Source organism: Marmota monax, unplaced genomic scaffold (genome assembly GCF_021218885.2).
Source record: "Marmota monax isolate L192 unplaced genomic scaffold, Marmota_monax_Labrador192_F-V1.1 WCK01_AAM20220418_F8-fsc00119, whole genome shotgun sequence".
Classification (NCBI taxonomy): domain Eukaryota; kingdom Metazoa; phylum Chordata; class Mammalia; order Rodentia; family Sciuridae; genus Marmota; species Marmota monax.
In genome coordinates this window covers 4,075,599-4,097,309 of record NW_026694771.1, presented here as the reverse complement: position 1 = coordinate 4,097,309, position 21,711 = coordinate 4,075,599, and the positions used below count along the sequence as shown (strand labels likewise).

Here is a 21,711-nt window from a genome sequence, read left to right as displayed (position 1 = left end):
GATAGGCACTGAAGTTTGAGGTTGGGAACTAAGGATCATCCTGATTCTTACTAAAGAGTAGCCTCCTGCTTAACAAATCAACCCTCTTCAGGAGTGAGCGAAACGCAGCGGTTCTCAATTGCCACAAGAGGGCGCAAGGCACTCCTGGAGGTACCACTCGGTGGTACTTCCAAGGGCCGGCGGGGTCCAGAGCTCAGAGCGCGCGCTAGTGGTGGGTGCCGGGCACGCGCCTGACCGCCCCCTGCCTTAGGGAGGGGGGCTCTCAGGGGCGCGTGCGCGGTTCCGCTGCGGCGGAGGCAGCCGCGATGGAGGACGCTCTGACTGAACGCCAGGTAAGCGGCGTCCGTGGGGCGGGTTCCCAAGCGCCGGCTTTACCCAGAAGTTTTCCTGTCAATGGTTGTTTGAACCGTCTCAGATTATGATAATTAATTCCTTCCTTCCCTTTTCTCGGGGCTCTTTGGAGTAATTTGGAAAGTTGTTACCAAGGAAACGGTTTCCTTTGCTTCCCGAGAGCCTTTCCCCTCTGGGCGATGGAGGGAACGTCTGCTTCTCTGGGGAGGTTGCATGCTTGAATTGGTCCCCAAATGTACTAGTCCAGATGTCTCAGCCCCAGGCCCCATTGAGTCTGGCTCCACTGTTGTGATTTTGACCTGGTATCACATTTTTCCAGTTTCACCGGCTTCCCTTCACTATCAGCCCTTGATAAAAGGGCTCCCATACTTTAAATCTCTGTCCTGTCTACCAAGTTTTGGTTTAAACTAGTCTCGTCATTTGTTTACTACCTTATTAATTGAAAAACTTGCTTATCAGTCTTCAAGGTGAAAGCCTTTGGTTGGATGGATGCCTACATTTCTTAACACTATCCTCATCACATTTACATTGGTTGGGTGTATATATTTTACTTTTAGAAAATTAAAATCAGTGCTAGACCTTTCAGTAGTATTTTAATTTACCAAAGGATAGAGGCACTCAAATAATTGTTGAATGATCAAGTGAATGAATGTTTTATTTCATTTGATTCTCAAAAAATTACTGTGAAATAGAGAAGATAGTTACTCATGAACCTAGTCATTCATTCATTCACTCAACTATGTTCCAGCCCCACCCTGTCAGTCTCTTGGAAGGCCTCTCAAGATCAAGGAAAGAAGACTTGATGTTCAGGATAAGAGGGTAAACAGCACAGATATAATCCCTGCCTTCAATGAGCTTATTGTCTCATTAGAGAGAGTTATAACCTATACAGTAGAGTTGAGGAGACAGACTTAGAATGACTGAGTAACTTTACCATGGACCACACAGCCAAAACTCAAGGGAAGTAGGAATCTGTTTTAGCCACCCTAGAAACCAAAACGGACTCCCCATAAAATTTGATTCAACTGTAGAACTGATGATGCCATACAGAAACCATGAGGGTTGAAGTGGTCTATTACTTGGAGGTCTCTGGTGGACCTCTTAAGACAAGGAAAGAACACTGGCTCCAGGTTTTTACTGTGATTAGGAAGTGGAGCTTGGTAAGGGTTTCTTGGTAAGAGAGAGCTTGGTTGGTGTGAATCTCCCTGCTACTCCAAAGGAAAGAGCACTCAGACTTTCTTATCAACACGTCCTGAAGAAGAAGAGGGAGGAGTGAGGCTTTAAAGCTGTCTGCAAGCAAGCCTAAGGATATTGAATCATTGAATCCTCATTACAGTTCACCCCTGTAATGACTGAAATGTACCATTTTTCATTTAATTAAATTTGAACTCTTGTAAGAAAGCCATTGTGGCTCTTTATGGGGCCTGCTGCATGAAACCAGTGAGAAAAGTGAAAGTTCCATAAAAAGCATTGTTCACGATTCCATTTTGAGAAAGAATATGAGTGTCTTGATCATTATTGGTAATGTCTAGAACTCTGAAGGGATAAGGAGTGTCTTGGTGGGAGGCCTTGTGTTATGGATTTATTTTATGCAGATATATGTGTGACCTTGATTTATATTTTGGATATAAACCCTTAAAGCAAGGGTTTCAAGAGTTCTTTCCCCAAAGGGTGCAACTCTCAGGTAATGACCCTATAATCTGTAAAAATGTAGAGATGTAGTCAATTGTTGCCCAGAGTATTCAGTATTAAGATGACTTACAGAAGTTAAGCAAGTTGTACTTTATCAGGGACATTATAGTTAAGGGATGAGAAGCAAAAGTTCACCATAAAATTCCATCACACATTATGGTGATGCTTAATATTGTCCGTAAAGTGTACAAACTCCCATTGCCCTTCACTATTTGAACCCAAGGTGCTCCTCAGGTAGACAAAGGATCCAGGAGAGGGGTTACCTCTTTCAGTACCCTGACATCCATGTAGTCAGTGAGGACAGGGGAGGTCATGCCCTGCTTCAGTAGATTTGCCAGAAGGCCCTATTTGGCTCAATTAAGACCTTGCCTGTAAAGTTTGCAAATGGTGACAAAACTCTGGGAGCACATCAACAGTCCTTCTGGGTGAAGGTAAACTGACAGGTAATTGAAAGAGGTGTGGAACAGAACATATTAGCCAAGTCTATAAGAGCAAAATATTTACTACTTGTAATTTTAATAGTGCAGTATAGGGCTGTAGCATCAAGGATGCAGTAACCAACTGTGAGGCACCATTCCTTCTTTGCAAGTTGAATAAACCAAATAAGGCTGCTAAGTTGAAAAGTGGTGGGGATAATCACTCTTACTAATTAAGTCTTAGTTTCAAACCTTGAGAGCCCTGTTTTATTTTATACTGGGTTACATTAACTAGGGGAATGGTAGTACATAGGGGTACTGCTCTTTTTTTTTTAACCATTTTTTTATTCTTACCAGCAATGCACAAGATTGCAAGTTTTCTTTTTCTTTTTTAGTTGTTGGTTAACCTTTATTTTATTTGTTTATATGTGGTGCTGAGAATTGAACCCAGTGCCTCACACATACTAGGCAAGTGCTCCAGCACTGAGCCACAACTCCAGCCCAGGGTCCTGCTCTTTTAAAAGGCATTTTGTAAGCTCCAAAGACTTTATTTTAATTTATTATACATTGGGTCATAGTGTCCATGACCACTAGTGATATTTTAGGGTAATGTATGTTATGACCATGAACAATTTCACAGCAAGACATAGCTCTCATGGTGAAGGTAAAAAATGCCTTACAACCTTTGCTGTCTATGTTGAATAACTCCCCTAAGATTACAAGTGAAATTTTATTTAAATTTAGTGGGACCTCAAGGTATAACTCTAATTTGAGTCCCAGTGTTGATTAAAGCCAACTGATGCATTTCAGTGGAAATTGAAGTTAATTCAGAACCTGTGTTGTAGAGGCACAAAGTTAATCTTTTGTTATATAAATTATTTTAATAAATATTGTATTTCTAATTAGGTCAAATTATGGATTTGTTTCAGATTTGTTTGTTTCCTTTATGTGTCTAGGTTTCTCTCTTTCTCCTTCTCTTTCTGGTGGTTACTGAATAAATTTCCTGTGAAGTAGGTCCTCTCTATCCTTTTATGTTTTCAGATTTCTTCCTTCAGACCCCTTCACGTCAGTTTCACTGGGGATAGGGACTTCTTGCATGTCTATTGTTACTTCACAGGGTTTGAGAACTCTGAGCTGTTGGCAGCAGCAGTAGTAGGAGAGATATTTAAGGGTAATGGTGAGTCACGTGTTCTCATAATGGTTACTTCACACCTTCTCTTTCCTTTTATTTTATTTTTTTAAATTTCGACAGCTCTTTAATGAGCAACTACCAGTGGTCCCTTATCTTGCACAAAGTATAATCATTTCTCTGAGCATTCTATAGATTAGGGCCACTGCCTGGTTGAAACATATGATTCATTAATTTTTTAACTCTGTTGTTTGTATAAATAAGGGCTTATTTATTATTTTCTCTTCCAATGGACAGTGAGGTTTCAACTTCAGTGTTAATAAACATCTTGTATTGCATGTACATATTAAATTGGAGTGTTGTAGTATATGCCTATCTTAGACTCTACTGGGTATTGCAGATTGTTCTCCAAAGTGGTTGTACCAGTTGATACTCCCACTGAATTGTAGTTTTACTCTTTGTTGTTCCAAGAAACTGTAAACTCTGGAGGCAAAGGTCTTTGTTTTATTCATCTTTATATCCCTTGTGCCAACCAAACTACTAACAAATAGTAATAGTTGGAAGATTGTTGCATGTATAAATGATGAACTATAGAAGCAAATATATTAATTTCTATCTTATGAAAGTTTAAATATTTATCTTTAAATAATAACTTGTTTTGAACATTAATTATTTTTAAAATGGACATTTCTCAATAAGTAATTAAAATTGTTTGATATTTGTTTCCAGGAAACAAATGAAGGGGATTCAAGCCTTGCCACCGAGTTACAGGAGGAGACAGAGGAGAATCCTAGTCCAGCTGTGGATGAGAGTAGTATAGTGTCAACTAAAAAACAGGGACCAAATTTACATAACTGGAGTGGTGACTGGAGCTTTTGGGTAATATTTTTATTTTTTATATTTTCATTTCAACCTTGAATGAAAATTTTCTTTGACTCTACAACAGTTCATATAACATTTATAATATTTTCTTATTAGCTCCTAGACTTTAGACATTCTGATTTTAGACTGGAGTCCCAAAGACATTTCTGACTATGCCCTCCTTTTACCACTAGAATGCACTGTTGTTTGGTTTGATGAGAATAGTCTGCTTTAATTTCCTTGTGAGAAGACTGCAACACAGAAATAAATTCCACTTACATTGTCGTAAACTATATTGGCAAGAAACTAACATTATATAAGCCATATTTCTAAGCATTATGGGAAAACCAGCTATTTTAATATAATTTATATTTAAAGAATTAGTTCCTGTGCTTAAAAGGAAGTTTAATAATGTTCAGCCTGTAATGTGTAATAACTATAAGATGCATTTTAAAGTTAGGAGTTTTATATTTTATTTATGGTATATTCACTTGGTTGTATAACCTCTATATGCTTTAAGTTTTCCATTTTGTGGGGTAGGCACATTGAGATCTTAGTGTCTTTTTATAAGAATGTTTCTGTTCATCTATGAATGCTAGCATTTATTATGTTAAAAGCCTCCTTCTACATCTAGCAATTCTTATGAGACTTATGAAACATTTGATGGAACCTAGTATAACACAACTATAAGTGAAATTTGTATAAGATCATAAGGCATATGTAGTTCTAATGTTAGAACATTAGAAAGCTGACTTCTTGAAGATTAGGAATACTTGAAAATAGATTTTCTTATAATTTTATAGCATCATTCTCTTCATAATTAGCAATTCAGTTCATGGGAATATTATTGAATCTTAATATGATTAACAAGTTCTAACTTCTAATTAAGAAATTTTAAGTGATAAGTTTTTTTTGAACTACAACCTAAGGAAAAATTCAATTACTAAAAAATATACCAAAAAACCACCCCAAAACACATCCTAAAAATCATGTTATCTATATTGACTATATTATTGTTGGTCACATTTAGAGAAGGTTGATGACTACTGTTGTGTTTTGATTCTTCTGCTCTATGATTTTTATAGCTTACGTTGTGGACTGGGGAGTCTTCATAGCTCTAAGGGCTATCTACAGAGCTAAGTAGTTACTATGGTTACTCTTGGCAGACTTAAAGCAAGAAAAAGGATAATACAAGAAAAGTAAAAAGCAAGGGAATTAGAGCATTTAGAAATAGAAGGAGAGAGAAAAAAGAAATATGCACTGGATCCTTGCTACTCATACTATAGTATATGGGGCTAGGAGACTGGGTTATCACCTGTCACTTCTTTAGAAATGAAGTATCTTGGGCCCACCTTAAGACCTACTAGATCAAAATCTGTGTTTTTCACAGTATTAACCAGATGATTCAAGTGCTTCTTAAGCTCAGGTTAGGCCCCTAAGGTGATTGCAGACACTTTATTTTGATAAATGTTTATATGAATTCACGTGAATCAGATTTAAAGACAAATACAGCATTTCAGAATTTTTATAGACTTTGCAGAGGTCACTTACCCAGAAACCAGAGCTATCAAAATTCAGAGGCTGTGTTGGATGTAGCTCAGTGGCAAAGCACTTGCCTCACATTCACAAAGCCCGGGGTTCTATCCCTAGCCCCCAGTTCTAAAAAAGAAAAAAAAAAAAAAAGAATTCAGAGACAAACATAAACAAAAAAGACCCTGCATGGATAAATTAGTTCATGCAGACATAACTGGTAATAGGAGACCTCCTCAAATCTTGATTTGGAGTTTCTATAAAATATTTTGCCATATTTTAAAAAATATAGTTCAAATAAGTCAAAGCCAGATGTGGGTGCACACCTGTAATCCCAGCAACTCAGGAAGCAGAAGCAGGAGGATCTCAAGTTCAAAGACAGCCTCAGCAATTTAGCAAGACCCATCTCAAAATTAAAAAAAAAAAAAAAAAAAACAACCTGGGGATATAGCTCAGTGATAGAATATCCCTGGGTTCAATCTCCTGTACCAAAAATTAGTTTCAATAAATTGAATAGAATATCAAAGATAGGATAATTACTGGATAATAACACATGCACAGTAACAAGAAATAACAGCAGAAGCTCAAAAAATATTGTAACCTGAGCTCTTTAAGTGGAGGCCAAAGATCTATGTAGCTAACATGATTCAGGGATGGTAAAGCCTACTTTCTAAACACCTGGATAGTGTGACTGTATCATAACTGGTAAAAATGACGTTTAAGAAGTTTGGAAAATAAATAATGAATTTTTTTTTCCTTTGCCATTTTAAACCCATCTGCTTCTACCACTGTCTCTACTATGTTGCTGTTTTCTTTTCTTCATTCTTCTAGCAATGAAATAGGAATTTAATGAATATAATAAAATAGCAGAGTTCACAGAAGAATCCAAAATTAACATAGAGTAGCATAAAGGAAAATATTCATGAAACATATGACCTGATATTTAAACAAAGATTAAGAATGGCAGAGCTGCTGTACTTGAACATACAAGGAATTTGTAGTTGTACCTTTTACACTTTAGGAAGGTTATTCATTCATTCTTCCTCCCTTCCTTCCTTCCTCCCTCCCTCCTTCCTTCCTTCCTTCCTTCCTTCCTTCCTTCCTTCCTTCCTTTTCTCCCTCTCTCTCCCTCCCTCCCTCTCTCTCTCTCTCTCTCTTTCTTTCTTTCTTTCCCAAGCCAGTGCCTTATAGAAAAACAAAAACAAACAAACAAACAACAACAACAACAAAAAACCCCAAAACACACACAAAACCCACCACAACAGCTTTACTTTTTACAGGAATGGATTGAGAGGAGAAAAGAAAAATCCAAAATAGGGCAGAGAAGTGTAGACTAAAAAATAAATATAAATGTAAGCTGTTTCGTACAGATGTAAGCTGTTTTGTTAATTGTTTCATAATTACAACAAACTAGTACAAAGACTGCCCTGCTGGACATGGTGAGGCACAACTACAATCCCAGCAACTCAGGAGGCTGAGGCAGGAGAATAGTAAGTTCAAAGCTAGCCTCAGCAATTTAGCACGGTTCTGGGAAACTTGGTGGGACCCTGTCTCAAAATAAAAATAAAATATCCCCATTACCAAAAAAAAAAAAAAAAAAAAAAAGAAGAAGAAGAAGAAGATTGAGATGTTCCCTCTGCCACACTGAAGATTTCGTCTCTCGCATTTGGAATTGAGTTTGCAGTCCTTTCTTTGAATGGGTCACTGGGTGTATGGCATAGTCCAGGGTTTTAAGCAGATTTAAACAGCAGAATGGCCACTGGACCCAGGCAGAAGTAGATGAGTGTTTGATTTCATGTACAACATAAACCACTGATATTCCTTCCCAAGATGCAATGCTGAAGGGGTTGTACTTCTTGCTAAACTTTTTTTTTTATGTTATATTTCTCTAGTGCCTCCATAACACACTCCCCCAAGTCCTGTTGCATCTCCTTTGACATGTCTGCATTTTTGATCACGGCTTTTCAGTTGCATAAGGTTACCTTGGTGTAAGGGCTGGTTGACTGCAGCGGTCTCAAGAGGGAGGTGCTGGCATCCCTCAGGCCCAGAGGAGCTACCATTGTTACCAATGTTATGGCACATCTCTAGGAAGGTTTCTACTAAAATAATCAAATAACTTTTTAAGGTTTTGGTATTTAAGAAGCTAAGCTCCAGGGAGCTGGAAAATTCAATAATGTAGAAAAACTCCTAAAGTCTGACTTGACAAAACCAGTAGTTCCACAGTAGTGAGTTCAGAGAGCAGCATGATATGATTGAGCAAATGGGAGGCTGGGAATAAAACATCTGAAATAGTGTCTTCTTTGCCTGGCTGATTTTACTGTGTAGTGATCTTGAATGTTGTATAACCTGACTGTAGTTACATCACCTGTAAATTAGAAATTGTGTCACAGTATGACAACATTGGTATGCATTTAACAGATTGACTAAGAAGTATCTTTCTGAATGGTAAGTCTTTAAAGGAGTATGATAAAATCTCCATAGTAATTGATAGTGGGATCAATAGCTTCAGATTTTCTATTTCAATCCTTTCTTTTATAAATATAGGAATATTGTCACACATCTTTTATTTTTACTTGGAAGTTAAAATATTTAACCCTAGAATGTATGAGAAGAATTGTATTATTAACTTTTAAACCTTCATGAAACAACAGAAAATTATTTGAAATGAATGAATGAAATTGAAAATAATGGCAAATAAGTATTTGTCATAAAACCTTTGCCTTTTAGCTGTTAGTAAAAATACATCATGAAAGGAATAAACCTCAAAACTAAAAATCCACCCCTCCTTAAATAATTGTATATTCCAGGTAGATTAAGGTCCCCGAGGAAAAACAAGCAGATCTGCATTAGGAGCATTTATATAGGGTACAATTTCTCTTAGTGATATAGCATTAACAACTATTGAGAGTAGAAAAAAGCCTTTGAGATTTTCTGTTGTGTGTATTTAGAAGATGACATACTTAGTTGGAAATTTTGATAGAAATAATAGTGCTTTGGATAAAATTATTTATTATAAGCATTACTTTCTACTTTGGCATTAAGTTCCCCCTTTAAAAATTTCATCATTTGTATATCTTTATTTCCTTAGTAGCTGATTTAACTGATTACTTTAAAAAGTGGAAAAATTTATGGTTTCCTGAATTGTGTAACTAACGTTAAATTTGTTTAGGCATCCATGTTTTTATTTGAAAAATATGTATTTTAAAATATTCAAATATATATAGAATAAAGAATATTTGAATCTCAGATTCCTCATATCTTTGATTTAGGAAGCAAAATAGAAGAAAAAAGATGGAGTAGGAAAAGTTTAAAGGAAGTTAGAATTGAAATCATCATTTCTTTTATTTTTTTGTTCAAAATATTTTAAAGAATAGAAAAATCTAGATTTTTAAATATTATTTGTATATATATAAAAGTAATAATTAGCCAAAATTTATGTTTTAATAGAATATGTTTAGAGTTTAGCTTTTCTTTTTATTTATTTATTTATTATTCGTTGTTCAAAACATTACAAAGCTCTTGACATATCATATTTCATACATTTGATTCAAGTGGGTTATGAACTCCCATTTTTACCCCGTATACAGATTGCAGAATCACATTGGTTACACATCCACGTAGAGTTTAGCTTTTCTAGAATGTTATCAATTGTATAAGAAAACCGAAATCTTGATTATGTATTTATCATTGACTTATAGAATAATCATAGTCACATTATTCACAGGTAAGTTTTTCTATTTATAAGTGTTAAAACTTTCCACAAACCTGATTTATAGGTATATTGTAGGATTAATTAATGTTGTGCTGTTAAATAATAAAAAACCCCAGAGGATTAATTAGTGTGTTTGCAATATACTTTGGTGACTTTGGTGAAGGTCTCTTATGTTCATGTTTTCCTCTGTAGCAGCACATCTTTACTTTATTCAAATAAATATAGATGTAAAGGCTATTTTTGATTTTCTGTTTGATGACTGATAAAGAAGAATCAACTCATTTTCCAATTTTATGTTGGATTAAAAAGCATACTTTATTCTGTTTGAAAATTTTAGATATAGATATTAGATACTGTTTGATAAAAATAGGTATCTTTTAACCTTTTTAGATTAAAGGAATAGGAACTAACATTATGGCAATAATTAGAGGGGGCTATTTAACTTAAATGTTCTGTTATTATAAGTACTCAGATTAAAAATACTGAACACACAAATACAAATATCTTTTTGTAATGCTCATCTGAGATCACAACATAGTATGGGAAATTCCTATGGGCTAAAAAAGAAGACTGAATCGCTCTTAGAGTTGTAAGAACATGATGAGCTAATGTCAATGCAGGCTTGAGAATCTGGCTAATCTTAAATTTATTTATTTATTTATTTATTTTTATTGGTTGTTCAAAACATTACAAAGCTCATGACATATCATCTTTCATACATTTGACTCAAGTGGGTTATGAACTCCCATTTTTACCCCAAATACAAATTGCAGAATCACATCAGTTACACATTCACATTTTTACAAAATGGCATATTAGTGACTGTTGTATTCTGCTACCTTTCCTATCCCCTACTATCCCCCCTCCCCTCCCCTCCCATCTTCCCTCTCTACCTCATCTGCTGTTGTTCAATTCTCTCCCTTGTTCCCCCCCCCCCCATTTCCCCTCACAACCTCTTATATATAATTTTGTGTAACATTGAGGGTCTCCTACCATTTCCATACGATTTCCCTTCTCTCTCCCTTTCTCTCCCCCCACTCGTCTCTGTTTAATGTTAATCTTTTCCTCATGCTCTTCCTCCCTGTTCTGTTCTTAGTTGCTCTCTTTATATCAAGGAAGACATTTGGCATTTGTTTTTTTAAGGATTGGCTAGCTTCGCTTAGCATAATCTGCTCTAATGCCATCCATTTCCCTGCAAATTCCATGATTTTGTCATTTTTTAGTGCTGTGTAATACTCCATTGTGTATAAATGCCACATTTTTTTTATCCATTCATCTATTGAAGGGCATCTAGGTTGGTTCCACAGTCTAGCTATTGTGAATTGTGCTGCTATAATCATTGATGTGGCAGTATCCCTATGGTACGCTCTTTTAAGATCCTCAGGGAATAGTCCGAGAAGGGCGATAGCTGGGTCAAATGGTGGATCCATTCCCAGCTTTCCCAGGAATCTCCATACTGCTTTCCAAATTGGCCTCACCAATTTGCCAGTCCCTCCAGCAGTGTACAAGTGTACCCTTTTCCCCACATCCTCGCCAGCACTTATTGTTGTTTGACTTTATAATGGCTGCCAATCTTACTGGAGTAAGATGGTATGTTAGGGTGGTTTTGATTTGCATTTCTCTGACTGCTAGAGATGGTGAGCATTTTTTCATGTACTTGTTGATTGATTGTATGTCCTCCTCTGAGAAGTGTCTGTTCAGGTCCTTGGCCCATTTGTTGATTGGGTTATTTGTTATCTTATTGTTTAATTTTTTGAGTTCTTTGTATATTCTGGATATTAGGGCTCTATCTGAAGTGTGAGGGGTAAAAATTTGTTCCCAGGATGTAGGCTCTCTATTTACCTCTCTTATTGTTTCTCTTGCTGAGAAAAAACTTTTTAGTTTAAGTAAGTCCCATTTGTTTATTTTTGTTATTAACTCTTGGGCTATGGGCGTCCTATTAAGGAATTTGGAGCCCGACCCCACAATATGTAGATCGGAGCCAACTTTTTCTTCTATCAGGCGCAGAGTCTCTGATTTGATATCAAGCTCTTTGATCCATTTTGAGTTAACTTTTGTGCACTGCGAGAGAAAGGGGTTCAGCTTCATTTTGTTGCATATGGATTTCCAGTTTTCCCAGCACCATTTGTTGAAGATGCTATCCTTCCTCCATTGCATGCTTTTAGCCCCTTTATCAAATATAAGATAGTTGTAATTTTGTGGATTGGTCTCTGTGTCCTCTATTCTGTACCATTGGTTCACCTGCCTGTTTTGGTACCAGTACCATGCTGTTTTTGTTACTATTGCTCTGTAGTACAGTTTGAGATCTGGTATCGCTATACCTCCAGATTCACACTTCCTGCTTAGAATTGCTTTTGCTATTCTGGGTCTTTTGTTTTTCCCTATGAATTTCATGATTGCTTTATCTATTTCTACAAGAAATGCTGTTGGGATTTTGATTGGCATCGCATTAAACCTGTAGAGAACTTTGGGTAATATCGCCATTTTGATGATGTTAGTTCTGCCTATCCATGAACAGGGTACATTTTTCCATCTTCTAAGATCTTCTTCTATCTCTCTCTTTAGGGTTCTGTAGTTTTCATCGTATAAATCTTTCACCTCTTTTGTTAGGTTGATTCCCAAGTATCTTATTTTCTTTGAGGATATTGTGAATGGAGTGGTTTTCCTCATTTCCATTTCAGAAGTTTTGTCGCTGATATACAGGAATGCCTTTGATTTATGCGTGTTGATTTTATATCCTGCCACTTTGCTGAATTCATTTATTAACTCCAGCAGTTTCTTTGTAGACCCTTTTGGGTCTGTTAGATATATTATCATATCATCCGCAAATAGTGATAATTTAAGTTCTTCTTTTCCTATTTTTATGCCTTTAATTTCTTTTGTCTGTCTAATTGCTCTGGCTAGTATTTCAAGAACTAAATTGAATAGAAGTGGTGATAGAGGGCATCCCTGTCTTGTTCCAGATTTTAGAGGGAATGCCTTCAGTTTTTCTCCATTTAGGATGATGCTAGCCTGAGGTTTAGCATATATAGCTTTTACAATGTTGAGGTAAGTTCCTGTTATCCCTAATTTTTCTAGTGTTTTGAACATAAAGGGATGCTGTACTTTGTCGAATGCTTTTTCTTCATCTATCGAGATGATCATATGGTTCTTATCTTTAAGTCTGTTGATGTGGTGAATAGCATTTATTGATTTCCATATACTGAACCAGCCTTGCATCCCAGGGATGAATCCTACTTGATGATGGTGCACAATTTTTTTGATATGCTTTTGTATTTGATTCGCCAGGATTTTATTGAGAATTTTTGCATCCAAGTTCATTAGAGATATTGGTCTGTAGTTTTCTTTCTTTGAAGTGTCTTTGTCTGGTTTCGGGATCAGGGTGATGTTGGCCTCATAGAATGAATTTGGAAGAGCTCCTTCCTTTTCTATTTCTTGAAATAGCTTGAAAAGTATTGGTATTAATTCTTCTTTGAAGGTTTTGTAAAACTCCGCTGTATACCCATCCGGTATACAGGGCTTTTCTTGGTTGGTAGTCTTTTGATGGCTTCTTCTATTTCTTCCTTTGTTATTGGTCTGATTAAATTGTGTGTGTCTTCCTGACTCAATCTGGGCAGATGGTATGACTTAAGAAATTTATCGATATCTTCACTATCTTCTATTTTATTGGAATATAGGGTTTCAAAATACTTTCTAATTATCTTCTGTATTTCTGTAGTGTCTGTTGTGATATTGCCTTTTTCATCCCATATGTTAGTAATTTGAGTTCTCTCTCTTCTTCTCTTCGTTAGCATGGCTGAGGGCCTGTCGATCTTATTTATTTTTTCAAAGAACCAACTTTTAGTTTTATCAATTTTTTCAATGTTTTTTTTTGTTTCAATTTCGTTGATTTCTGCTCTGATTTTAATTATTTCTTGTCTTCTACTACATTTGCTGTTGTTTTGCTCTTCCTTTTCTAGGGTTTTGAGGTGTAGTGTGAGTTCATTTGTTTGTTGGTTTTTTCTGTTTTTGAGGAATGAACTCCAGGCAATGAATTTCCCTCTTAACACTGCTTTCATTGTGTCTCATAGATTCCGATATGTTGTGTCTGTATTTTCATTTATCTCTAAGAATATTTTGATTTCCTCCTTTATGTCTTCTGTAACCCATTGATCATTCAGTAACATATTGTTCATTTTCCAGGTGATGCAGGATTTTTCCTTCCTTCTTTATCATTGATTTCCAGTTTCATTCCATTATGATCAGATAAGATGCATGGTATTATCTTTATATTTACTAAGAGTTGCCCTATGGCATAATACATGGTCTATCTTTGAGAAGGATCCATGTGCTGCTGAGAAGAACGTGTACCCACTTGATGATGGTTGATATATTCTATATATGTCGGTTAAGTCTAGGTTATTGATTGTGTTATTGAGTTCTATAGTTTCTTTATTCAGCTTTTGTCTGGAGGATCTGTCCAATGGAGAGAGCAGTGTGTTGAATTCACCCATAATTATTGTGTTGTGGTCTATTTGACTCTTGAACTTGAGGAGAATTTGTTTTATGAACTTTGCAGCACCATTGTTTGGTGCATACAAATTGATAATTGTTATGTCTTGTTGGTGGATGGTTCCTTTTAACAGTATATAGTGTCCTTCTTTATCCCTTTTGATTAACTTAGGTTTGAAGTTGATTTTATTCGATATGAGTATGGCCACTCCTGCTTGCTTCCGAGGGCCATGTGAGTGGTATGATTTTTCCCAACCTTTCACTTTCAGCCTGTGTGTGTCTTTTCCTATCATATGCGTCTCCTGAAGGCAGCATATTGTTGGATTTGTTTTTTTAATCCAGGTTACTAGCCTATGTCTCTTGATTGGTGAATTTAGGCCATTAACATTTAAGGTTACAATTGAAATATGGTTTGTACTTCCAGTCATGTTTATTTAATTATTTATTTTAGTTTGGCTAGTTTTTCCCCTTTGGTTATATTTCTCCCCCTTTATTGAGATACCTCCCACTGTTAGTTTTGGGTGCTGTTTTTCAATTCCTCTTCTTGTAATATTTTGCTCAAAATGCTTTGCAGTGCTGGTTTTCTGGCTGCGAATTCTTTTAGCTTTTGTTTATCGTGAAATATTTTAATTTCATTATCAAATCTGAAGCTTAATTTTGCTGGATACAGTATTCTTGGTTGGAATCCATTATTTTTCAGCGTTTGAAATACATTGTTCCATGGTTGCCGGCGGGCGGGCGGTCTCCAGCCGCCTAGTCGCGTGGGCAGTGAGCGGGTGGTCACTGGCGGGCGGGCGGTCACTGGCGGGCGGGCAGTCTCTAGCTGCCCAGTCGCGCTGGCAGTGGGCATGCGGTCGGTCGCCGGCGGGAGGGCGGTCTCTCGCCGCCCAGTCGCGAGGGCCTGGCCTCTAGTCCCTTGGCTTCTCCTGCTAGCCCGGCCTTCCCCTGTGTGATGCCTCTCGGCAGTACAAACTGTACTCTGGGCCTGCGGTTTGCAGGGTGGCTATTGGGAATCGGCACCCTATTGTTTTGATTTTTTCCGCTTGCCCCTCCCCCAGAGCCGGCAAGACAGGTTTCGTTTTCGCTGCTAATGGGAGGGGGAGTTGGAGGTCAGGTGTCTCTACATTTCCCCGTGTCTCTATGCAGGCTCGTTCTGATAATCCCTCCCTCGGAAAGCCTGGGAGAGATTTTATGCGAATTCCCCGCTGTATGGGAGATGGGCTGAGTAACACACACCTGTTTTATTGTTGCAATCTGTCGGAAACTGGCGGTGGTGACGTCAGCTCTCCAAGATGGTGGCCTCTGGCTTCCTTGGTGGACTTCCGGTTGTGGGGGATAGAACTGGACCGCTTCCTTCCCCGTCTCAAACCCCGAACTCAGCCCGTAGCTCAGTGAGGGCATAGCCGGCAGGACTCCACAGAATCCATAGCACCGTTTCTCTCTGCTTGCTGGTCGCTTCTCGGCGGCGCCCCACCGTCTGTAGCCGTGGGGCGGGCTGCGTGGCGAGCGGCGGATCAGTCAGCCTGGATCTCCAGTCTCACAGTTGGCTCGCGTTTGAGATTCAATAACCGGTCCTCGGTGATGGAAATCCTTCCTCTAGGTTTCGTTGCACCCCGATTTTGCTGTAAATTCCTGACAAGATAGCTTTTTGTCATTCTAACTCGTTATTCACCTGCGCAGTGTACACGGGGTGTGATGCACTCTATTCGCGGCCATCTTGGAATCTCCGCTAATCTTAAATTTAATGGCCATATAGGAATAGGAGATGATAGTTGATGATGCCTTGAAGTTACATGAGTTGGAACTGAGAATTCTTTATAAGCCATGGCTCTTGAAGAATTGTATACCTTCTATGAAATGTTGACAAGGAAAGAAAAATCCATCCACATGTGCAGGTTGAAGATAAGGAAGCTTGTCTATCTCAAGGATTGGGGGTTCGGTGAATTTGTCCTGAGAGTACACAACTATAGTCCTTTTCTCACGAGGTTTTGGGGCTTGAGTTTAATACACTATGAGTGAACAGAAGGAGATTTTATTTAAACCCTCCAAAATTTTAGATAGTAAAACTACCAAGATAAAATGTCATATGATATTAAAGACTTAATAGAAGGAGTTTAAAATATGATGGATAAGCAATTCTCAAACACCAGGCATATTTGAAAATAACAAAATAAAACTTCAAGAAATGGGGGGCTGGGGTTGTGTCTCAGCTACCACTGAGACATGGCGAGGCCCTGGGTTCGATCCCAAAGACCACATAAAAATAAATAAATAAAGATATTGTGTCCAACTAGAACTAAAAAATAAATATCTAAAAAAACTTCAAGAAATGAAAAATATGGTCATTGAAATAATAATTAAAAACCTGCAGTAGGTGGGGAAAATAGCAGCTAAAGAGAGACCAATAAAATGAAAGAGATATTTTGGAAATTACCCAGATTGTGGCACTAAGAGGTAAAAAAGTGTGAAAGAGAATAGTTAAAGATATAAGGGGAATAATACAGAAGTCTGTTTTGAATCTAATAGGAGTTTCAGAAGATAAAGACCAAATGATCAAGAAATCAAAGATAATATGTGTGAAAATTTTCTACTCTTGGTGAAAGACTTCAGAATCAGAAACTTCAGTGAGTCTTTCACAGGAGAGAGTACATGAACAGAGTCATTATTTTAGAAATTGCAAAAGTAAATATATGTAAATTAAGGTAGAAATTATTTTATTGATTTTTTTGAGTTTCTTTAATATACCATGTTGTTCTATGTGAACCATATGGTATTTCTACCACCTTACAGGTCTGGAATGGGAAATGGAGTATACACATAAATAAATGTGTAGTATTATGTCAGATAGTGATAGAAACTTTGAATACAATAAAAAGAACATAAAGATGTGGGGAATCACATGGGAGAGAGTAACATATTTATTTTATTTGGGAAGGCCAGGAAAAGCTTCTGTGGGAAGGTGATATTTGAGAGCCTTAAGTGGTGGAGGTAGGAGAAAGAACACAGGTGAATCATTTGAGGGAGGAGAAAGGGGAGTGGTATTGCATGGAAAGAACCTGAGGCAGGAATACAGTTGGCTTACTTGACCAACTACTGAAGGATGGATGTGGTGAGTGAGAGAAAGAAAAAGATATTGATGGTGATTACTGGGTTTCAGGTCTGTGCATCTGAATACATGGAAGCACCATTTAGAAGAAGGAATCACCATGGGGGAGAAGTAGTTGTTGGGAAAATGAGGATGTTTTGTTTGTTTTTGTTAAGTTGGAGATGCATATTTGGTATATGAATAGAATGATCTAGTAGATCTAGTAGATCTCTTTTGATATATGATTTGAGTCTCAGAGGAGAGGTTGAAGTTGAAAGTAAATTTGGGAGACTTTGACTATGGGTGATATTTAAAGATAGATTTATAAAGACTGGATGAGATTACTTCGGGAGAAAAATATATACAGAGAAGAGAAGTAGCCTCAGCTGTTTAAAACCTCAAGTGGAAGAAGAAGAACTAGCAAAAGAAACTGTGAAGATTTGACTGATCAGATATGAGAAAATATTAGAGAATGTGGTGTCCACAAGGACAAGTGAAGAAAGTTTTTTAAGGACAGAATGACCTTGTTAGATAAGACCTTGAGTTGGCTATTTGCAAGGTGGAGGTTGCTAAGGACATTAAATAGTACAATTTAAGGACCAAAACCTAACTGAAGCAACCAGATTGTAGACTATTGTTTTAATCATCGTTTATAAAATGTGACATACAATTATCCAAAGAAATAAAGGGACAAAGTAAAGAAAACCCATATTTTATTATAAACAAACTTCTTAAAGGTGACCATATCAACCTGGAAAAGTCTTTGGGAACCAAAAGCAAGACCATTAAGAAATTACCAATTGCTTGGTCTGTTTTATGTTGCTTTAATAAAACCACAATACTGGCTAATTTATAAAGAAAAGAAATATGGTTTTTACAGTTCTGGAGGCTGGAAAGTCCACAGTTGAGGGGCTTGTGACTGGTGAGGCTATTCTTGCCCTGTCATTTCATGGCAAAAGGCAGACGGGCAAGAGAACATGCATGAGAGAGCAAGAGGGAATTTAAAATCAAGTTCAGTGAGAGCTGTAGTCTACTCAAAAGAAGTAATCCACTCTCAGGATAACAACATTAGTTTAATTATCTCTTAGACTACTGCATTAGAGATTAAATTTCTAATACACGAACTTCAGGGGTCACATTCAAATCATAGTACCAGTAAATTATCATATTTAATAAATATAATAGAGACTATGGAAAATAATTGAAACAGTTATATGTTACTGGGATATTACTAAGGCTTCAGCCTTAGTATAGCCCTTTGATAATCTGTGGCATTTGAGAAATTTAGCACATACAAATTTAAGGTAATACGGAAATTCTTGCTTAACATTCCCTGTCTCTTTGCAAAAATCTTTTATTAGATATGAGTTGTGAACTTAAAAACAGTGACAATGATTCAGTGAGTTTACATGGGACACTGAGTTTTTATTACTCTAGTCACATTTTGCTCAATTATTAAACAATTTTAATTGCATTGTTTTTGGGGTGAAGATGTTAATAATTAGTGAAATGCCTACTAAGGATAGGTAGTTGGAGGGGGGAGGAAGGGTGTTAAGTATTGACCTCTGAATAAGTTTTAAAAGAAGTTTAAATGTTTCCCCCTAACATGGAATTAACAGATTTATTCTAACCCTACTAGCTTCCTCTTCTTTTGCTAATTTTTTCTTTTACTTTAAGTTTAAAATAATTGTGCATTCATATGCAGTTTCAAGAAATAATAACAAGAGATCCCCTATATGCATTAAACAACTTTCCCCAATGCTAACATCTTGTAAACCTATAGAACACTATCACAGTGAAGATACTGACATTATAAATTCAAGATACAGAAAATTACCACCTAAACAAGAATTCTTGTTGCTCTTTTATAGATAATACCATTTTCCTCTTCCCTCCTCTCTCTCCCCCCCCCTCTGTTTATAATTGTGGCATTTTAAGAATGTTATGGAACTGTATGTAATCTTAACTGTATGTTATGGAACTGTATGTAATCTTTTCGTATTGACTGTTTTTGCACAGCATGACTCCCTAGAGATGCATCTAGGTTTTATGTGTGTATGCTAAAAGTTCATTCCTTTTTAATGCTGAGCAGTATTCCATTGTAAAGATGTACCATGGTTTGAAATTCACTGTGGAAGAACATTTAGTTGTTTCCAGATTTGAGAAATGACACTAGAGCTGCAATAAACATTTGTATACAGGTTTTTGTATGAACATCAGGTTTTCTCTTTGTAGAAAGTGTCCAGGAGAGCAAATGGCTGGGTCATCTGTTTAGTTTAAGAAACTTTCAGTCTGGGGATGTAGCTCAGTGTGAGTTCTTTCCTAGTATATGTAAAGGCCTGGGTTTACTCCCCAGCCCCACAAAAAAGATTGAAAATAACAACAAAATACACCAACCACCAAAATGAAAACAATAGAAACTTTTCACAAAGAAAAGCTCAGGACCAAATGACTTCACTGGTGTATTCTAGCAAATGTTTAAGGAATTAACACAGACTCTTTAAACACTCTTCCAAAAAAGCAGAAAAGAAAACAACACTTCCCAAACCATTTTCTGATTCCAAAGCCAACATTAATTGTAATTCTGTACACTGGCAGTGAACAACCTTAAAATGAACTAAGAAAACAAAATTCCATTTATAATAAAATCAAATTAGTAGTTAGGAATGAATTAAACAAAACAGATATAATATTGTATTAAATTTCTCATTGCCACAGATTATCAAAGGGCTATATTTGATAATATAAATATTACACATCCCCTCTTATTCTTAGGGGGTGGGTTCCATATCTCCAGTGGATGCCTGGAACTTGGATAGCACCAAATCCTTATATATACTATGTTTCTTCCTAAACTTACCTATGATAAATTTTAATTTATAAGTTAGGCACAGTAAAAAATGAACAACAATAAGTATTAATAAAGTTAACCATGATAACAATATATTTTAATAGAAGTTATTTAAAACTTATGAATTATTTACTTCTGGATTTTTCTACTTAATATTTTCAGACCACAGTTTATTACAAGAAACCATGACAGTTAAACCTGTGATATAGAGGGACTACTAGACACTGAAAACTATAATATCTCATTGAAAGAGATTTAAATAGATAATCAAGAGACAAGACATCTCATATTCATGGATTAGGAGACAATATTGTAAAAAGAGGGTGGTACTCCTCAAATTGATCCACAGATTCAGTGCCATCATATAAATCCAAACTGGCTTTTTTTCTAGAAATTGACAGGCTGAAATTAAATTCACCTGAAAGTACCAGGGACCCAGAATTACCAAAAATAACCTTGAAAAATAATGATGTTAGGAGATGCATACACCCCAGTTCCAAAGCTTACTGCATAGCTATAGTAATCAACATGGCATAAGACTAGACTTGTATATTAATGGAATAAAATTAAGAATCCAGAAATCAACTCTTAAATTTTTATGATCAGTTAATTTTTGAGATAGCTGCCAGAATAATCTAATGAGGGAATCAATAGTCTTTTCAACAAATAGTACCTGGACAATTAGATATACACATGCAAAAGAACAAAATTGGACCTCTGCTTTACACCATATACAAAATTATTTCAAAGTGTATCACAGACCTAAATGTAAGAGCTAAAACTATGAAACTCTTAGAAGAAAACATAGTTATAAATCTTCATGACCTTTGGATTAGGCAATAGTTTCTTAGATGTGACACCAAATTTCAAGAGGTAAAAGAAAAAAATGATATATTGGACTTCATTAAAATTAAAAATGGCTGTGCTTCTAGGAGACTGTTAATGAAATGGAGATAGAATGAGGTAGATAACAATATTTGAAGCAATAAATATTAAAACATTTTAAGTTTATGTTCTTAAAGGTCCCAGTTTCACTAGGAGCAGTCATGTAAACCAAACAACTCAGGAAGTTGAGGCAGGAGGAACACAAATTCAAGTCCAGCCTGGACAACTTAGCAACACCCTGTCTCAAAATAAAAAATAAAAGGTGTTGGGGGATATAGATCAGTAGTAGAAAACCCCTGGATGCAATCTCCAAGGCAGAAAAAAAAAATCCTTCTTTTTCTGTAATTCCCTATAATCATTTTCGAAAATAACTCTTCTTACTTTAAAGTATTCTAACACTGTCTGTGCATATTTATACATGTAAATACTATAAAATTCAATAAACTGATATCTTGCAATCCAAAATCCTAATGGTTGATATCTGATTAAAAAAAATGATCTGAAGAGTTATCAGAGATTCAGTATCTGTGACATATTCCATAACCTCCAAAGTATATTTTTGGAATGAGTGTTGGTAGTGGATTAGAATAAGAGAAAGTGAAAAATTGAGGATAAATTAACCTGGCTGGGTGTAGTGGCACAAACCTATAATCCAGTGAATTGGGAGACTGTGAGGCAGGAGGAACAAAAGTTTGAGGCCAGCCTCAG

General features: G+C 36.4%; 1 protein-coding gene across 4 annotated transcripts in view; it reads left to right on the top strand.

Moving 5' to 3' along the window:
* The first annotated feature begins 231 nt into the window (after positions 1-231).
* The window catches only part of Gramd1c (GRAM domain containing 1C), an 88,660-nt gene continuing 67,180 nt past the window's right edge, over positions 232-21,711 (top strand). The window contains exons 1-2 of one of the 4 annotated variants that reach the window (XM_046425195.2): positions 232-332; positions 4,318-4,467. In XM_046425195.2, coding sequence (XP_046281151.1) covers positions 306-332; positions 4,318-4,467 — 177 coding nt within the window. In that variant the 5' untranslated portion in view covers positions 232-305. The remainder of the gene's footprint in view (positions 333-4,317; positions 4,468-21,711) is intronic. The other 3 variants (XM_046425193.2, XM_046425194.2, XM_046425196.2) reach the window with 3 other exon arrangements.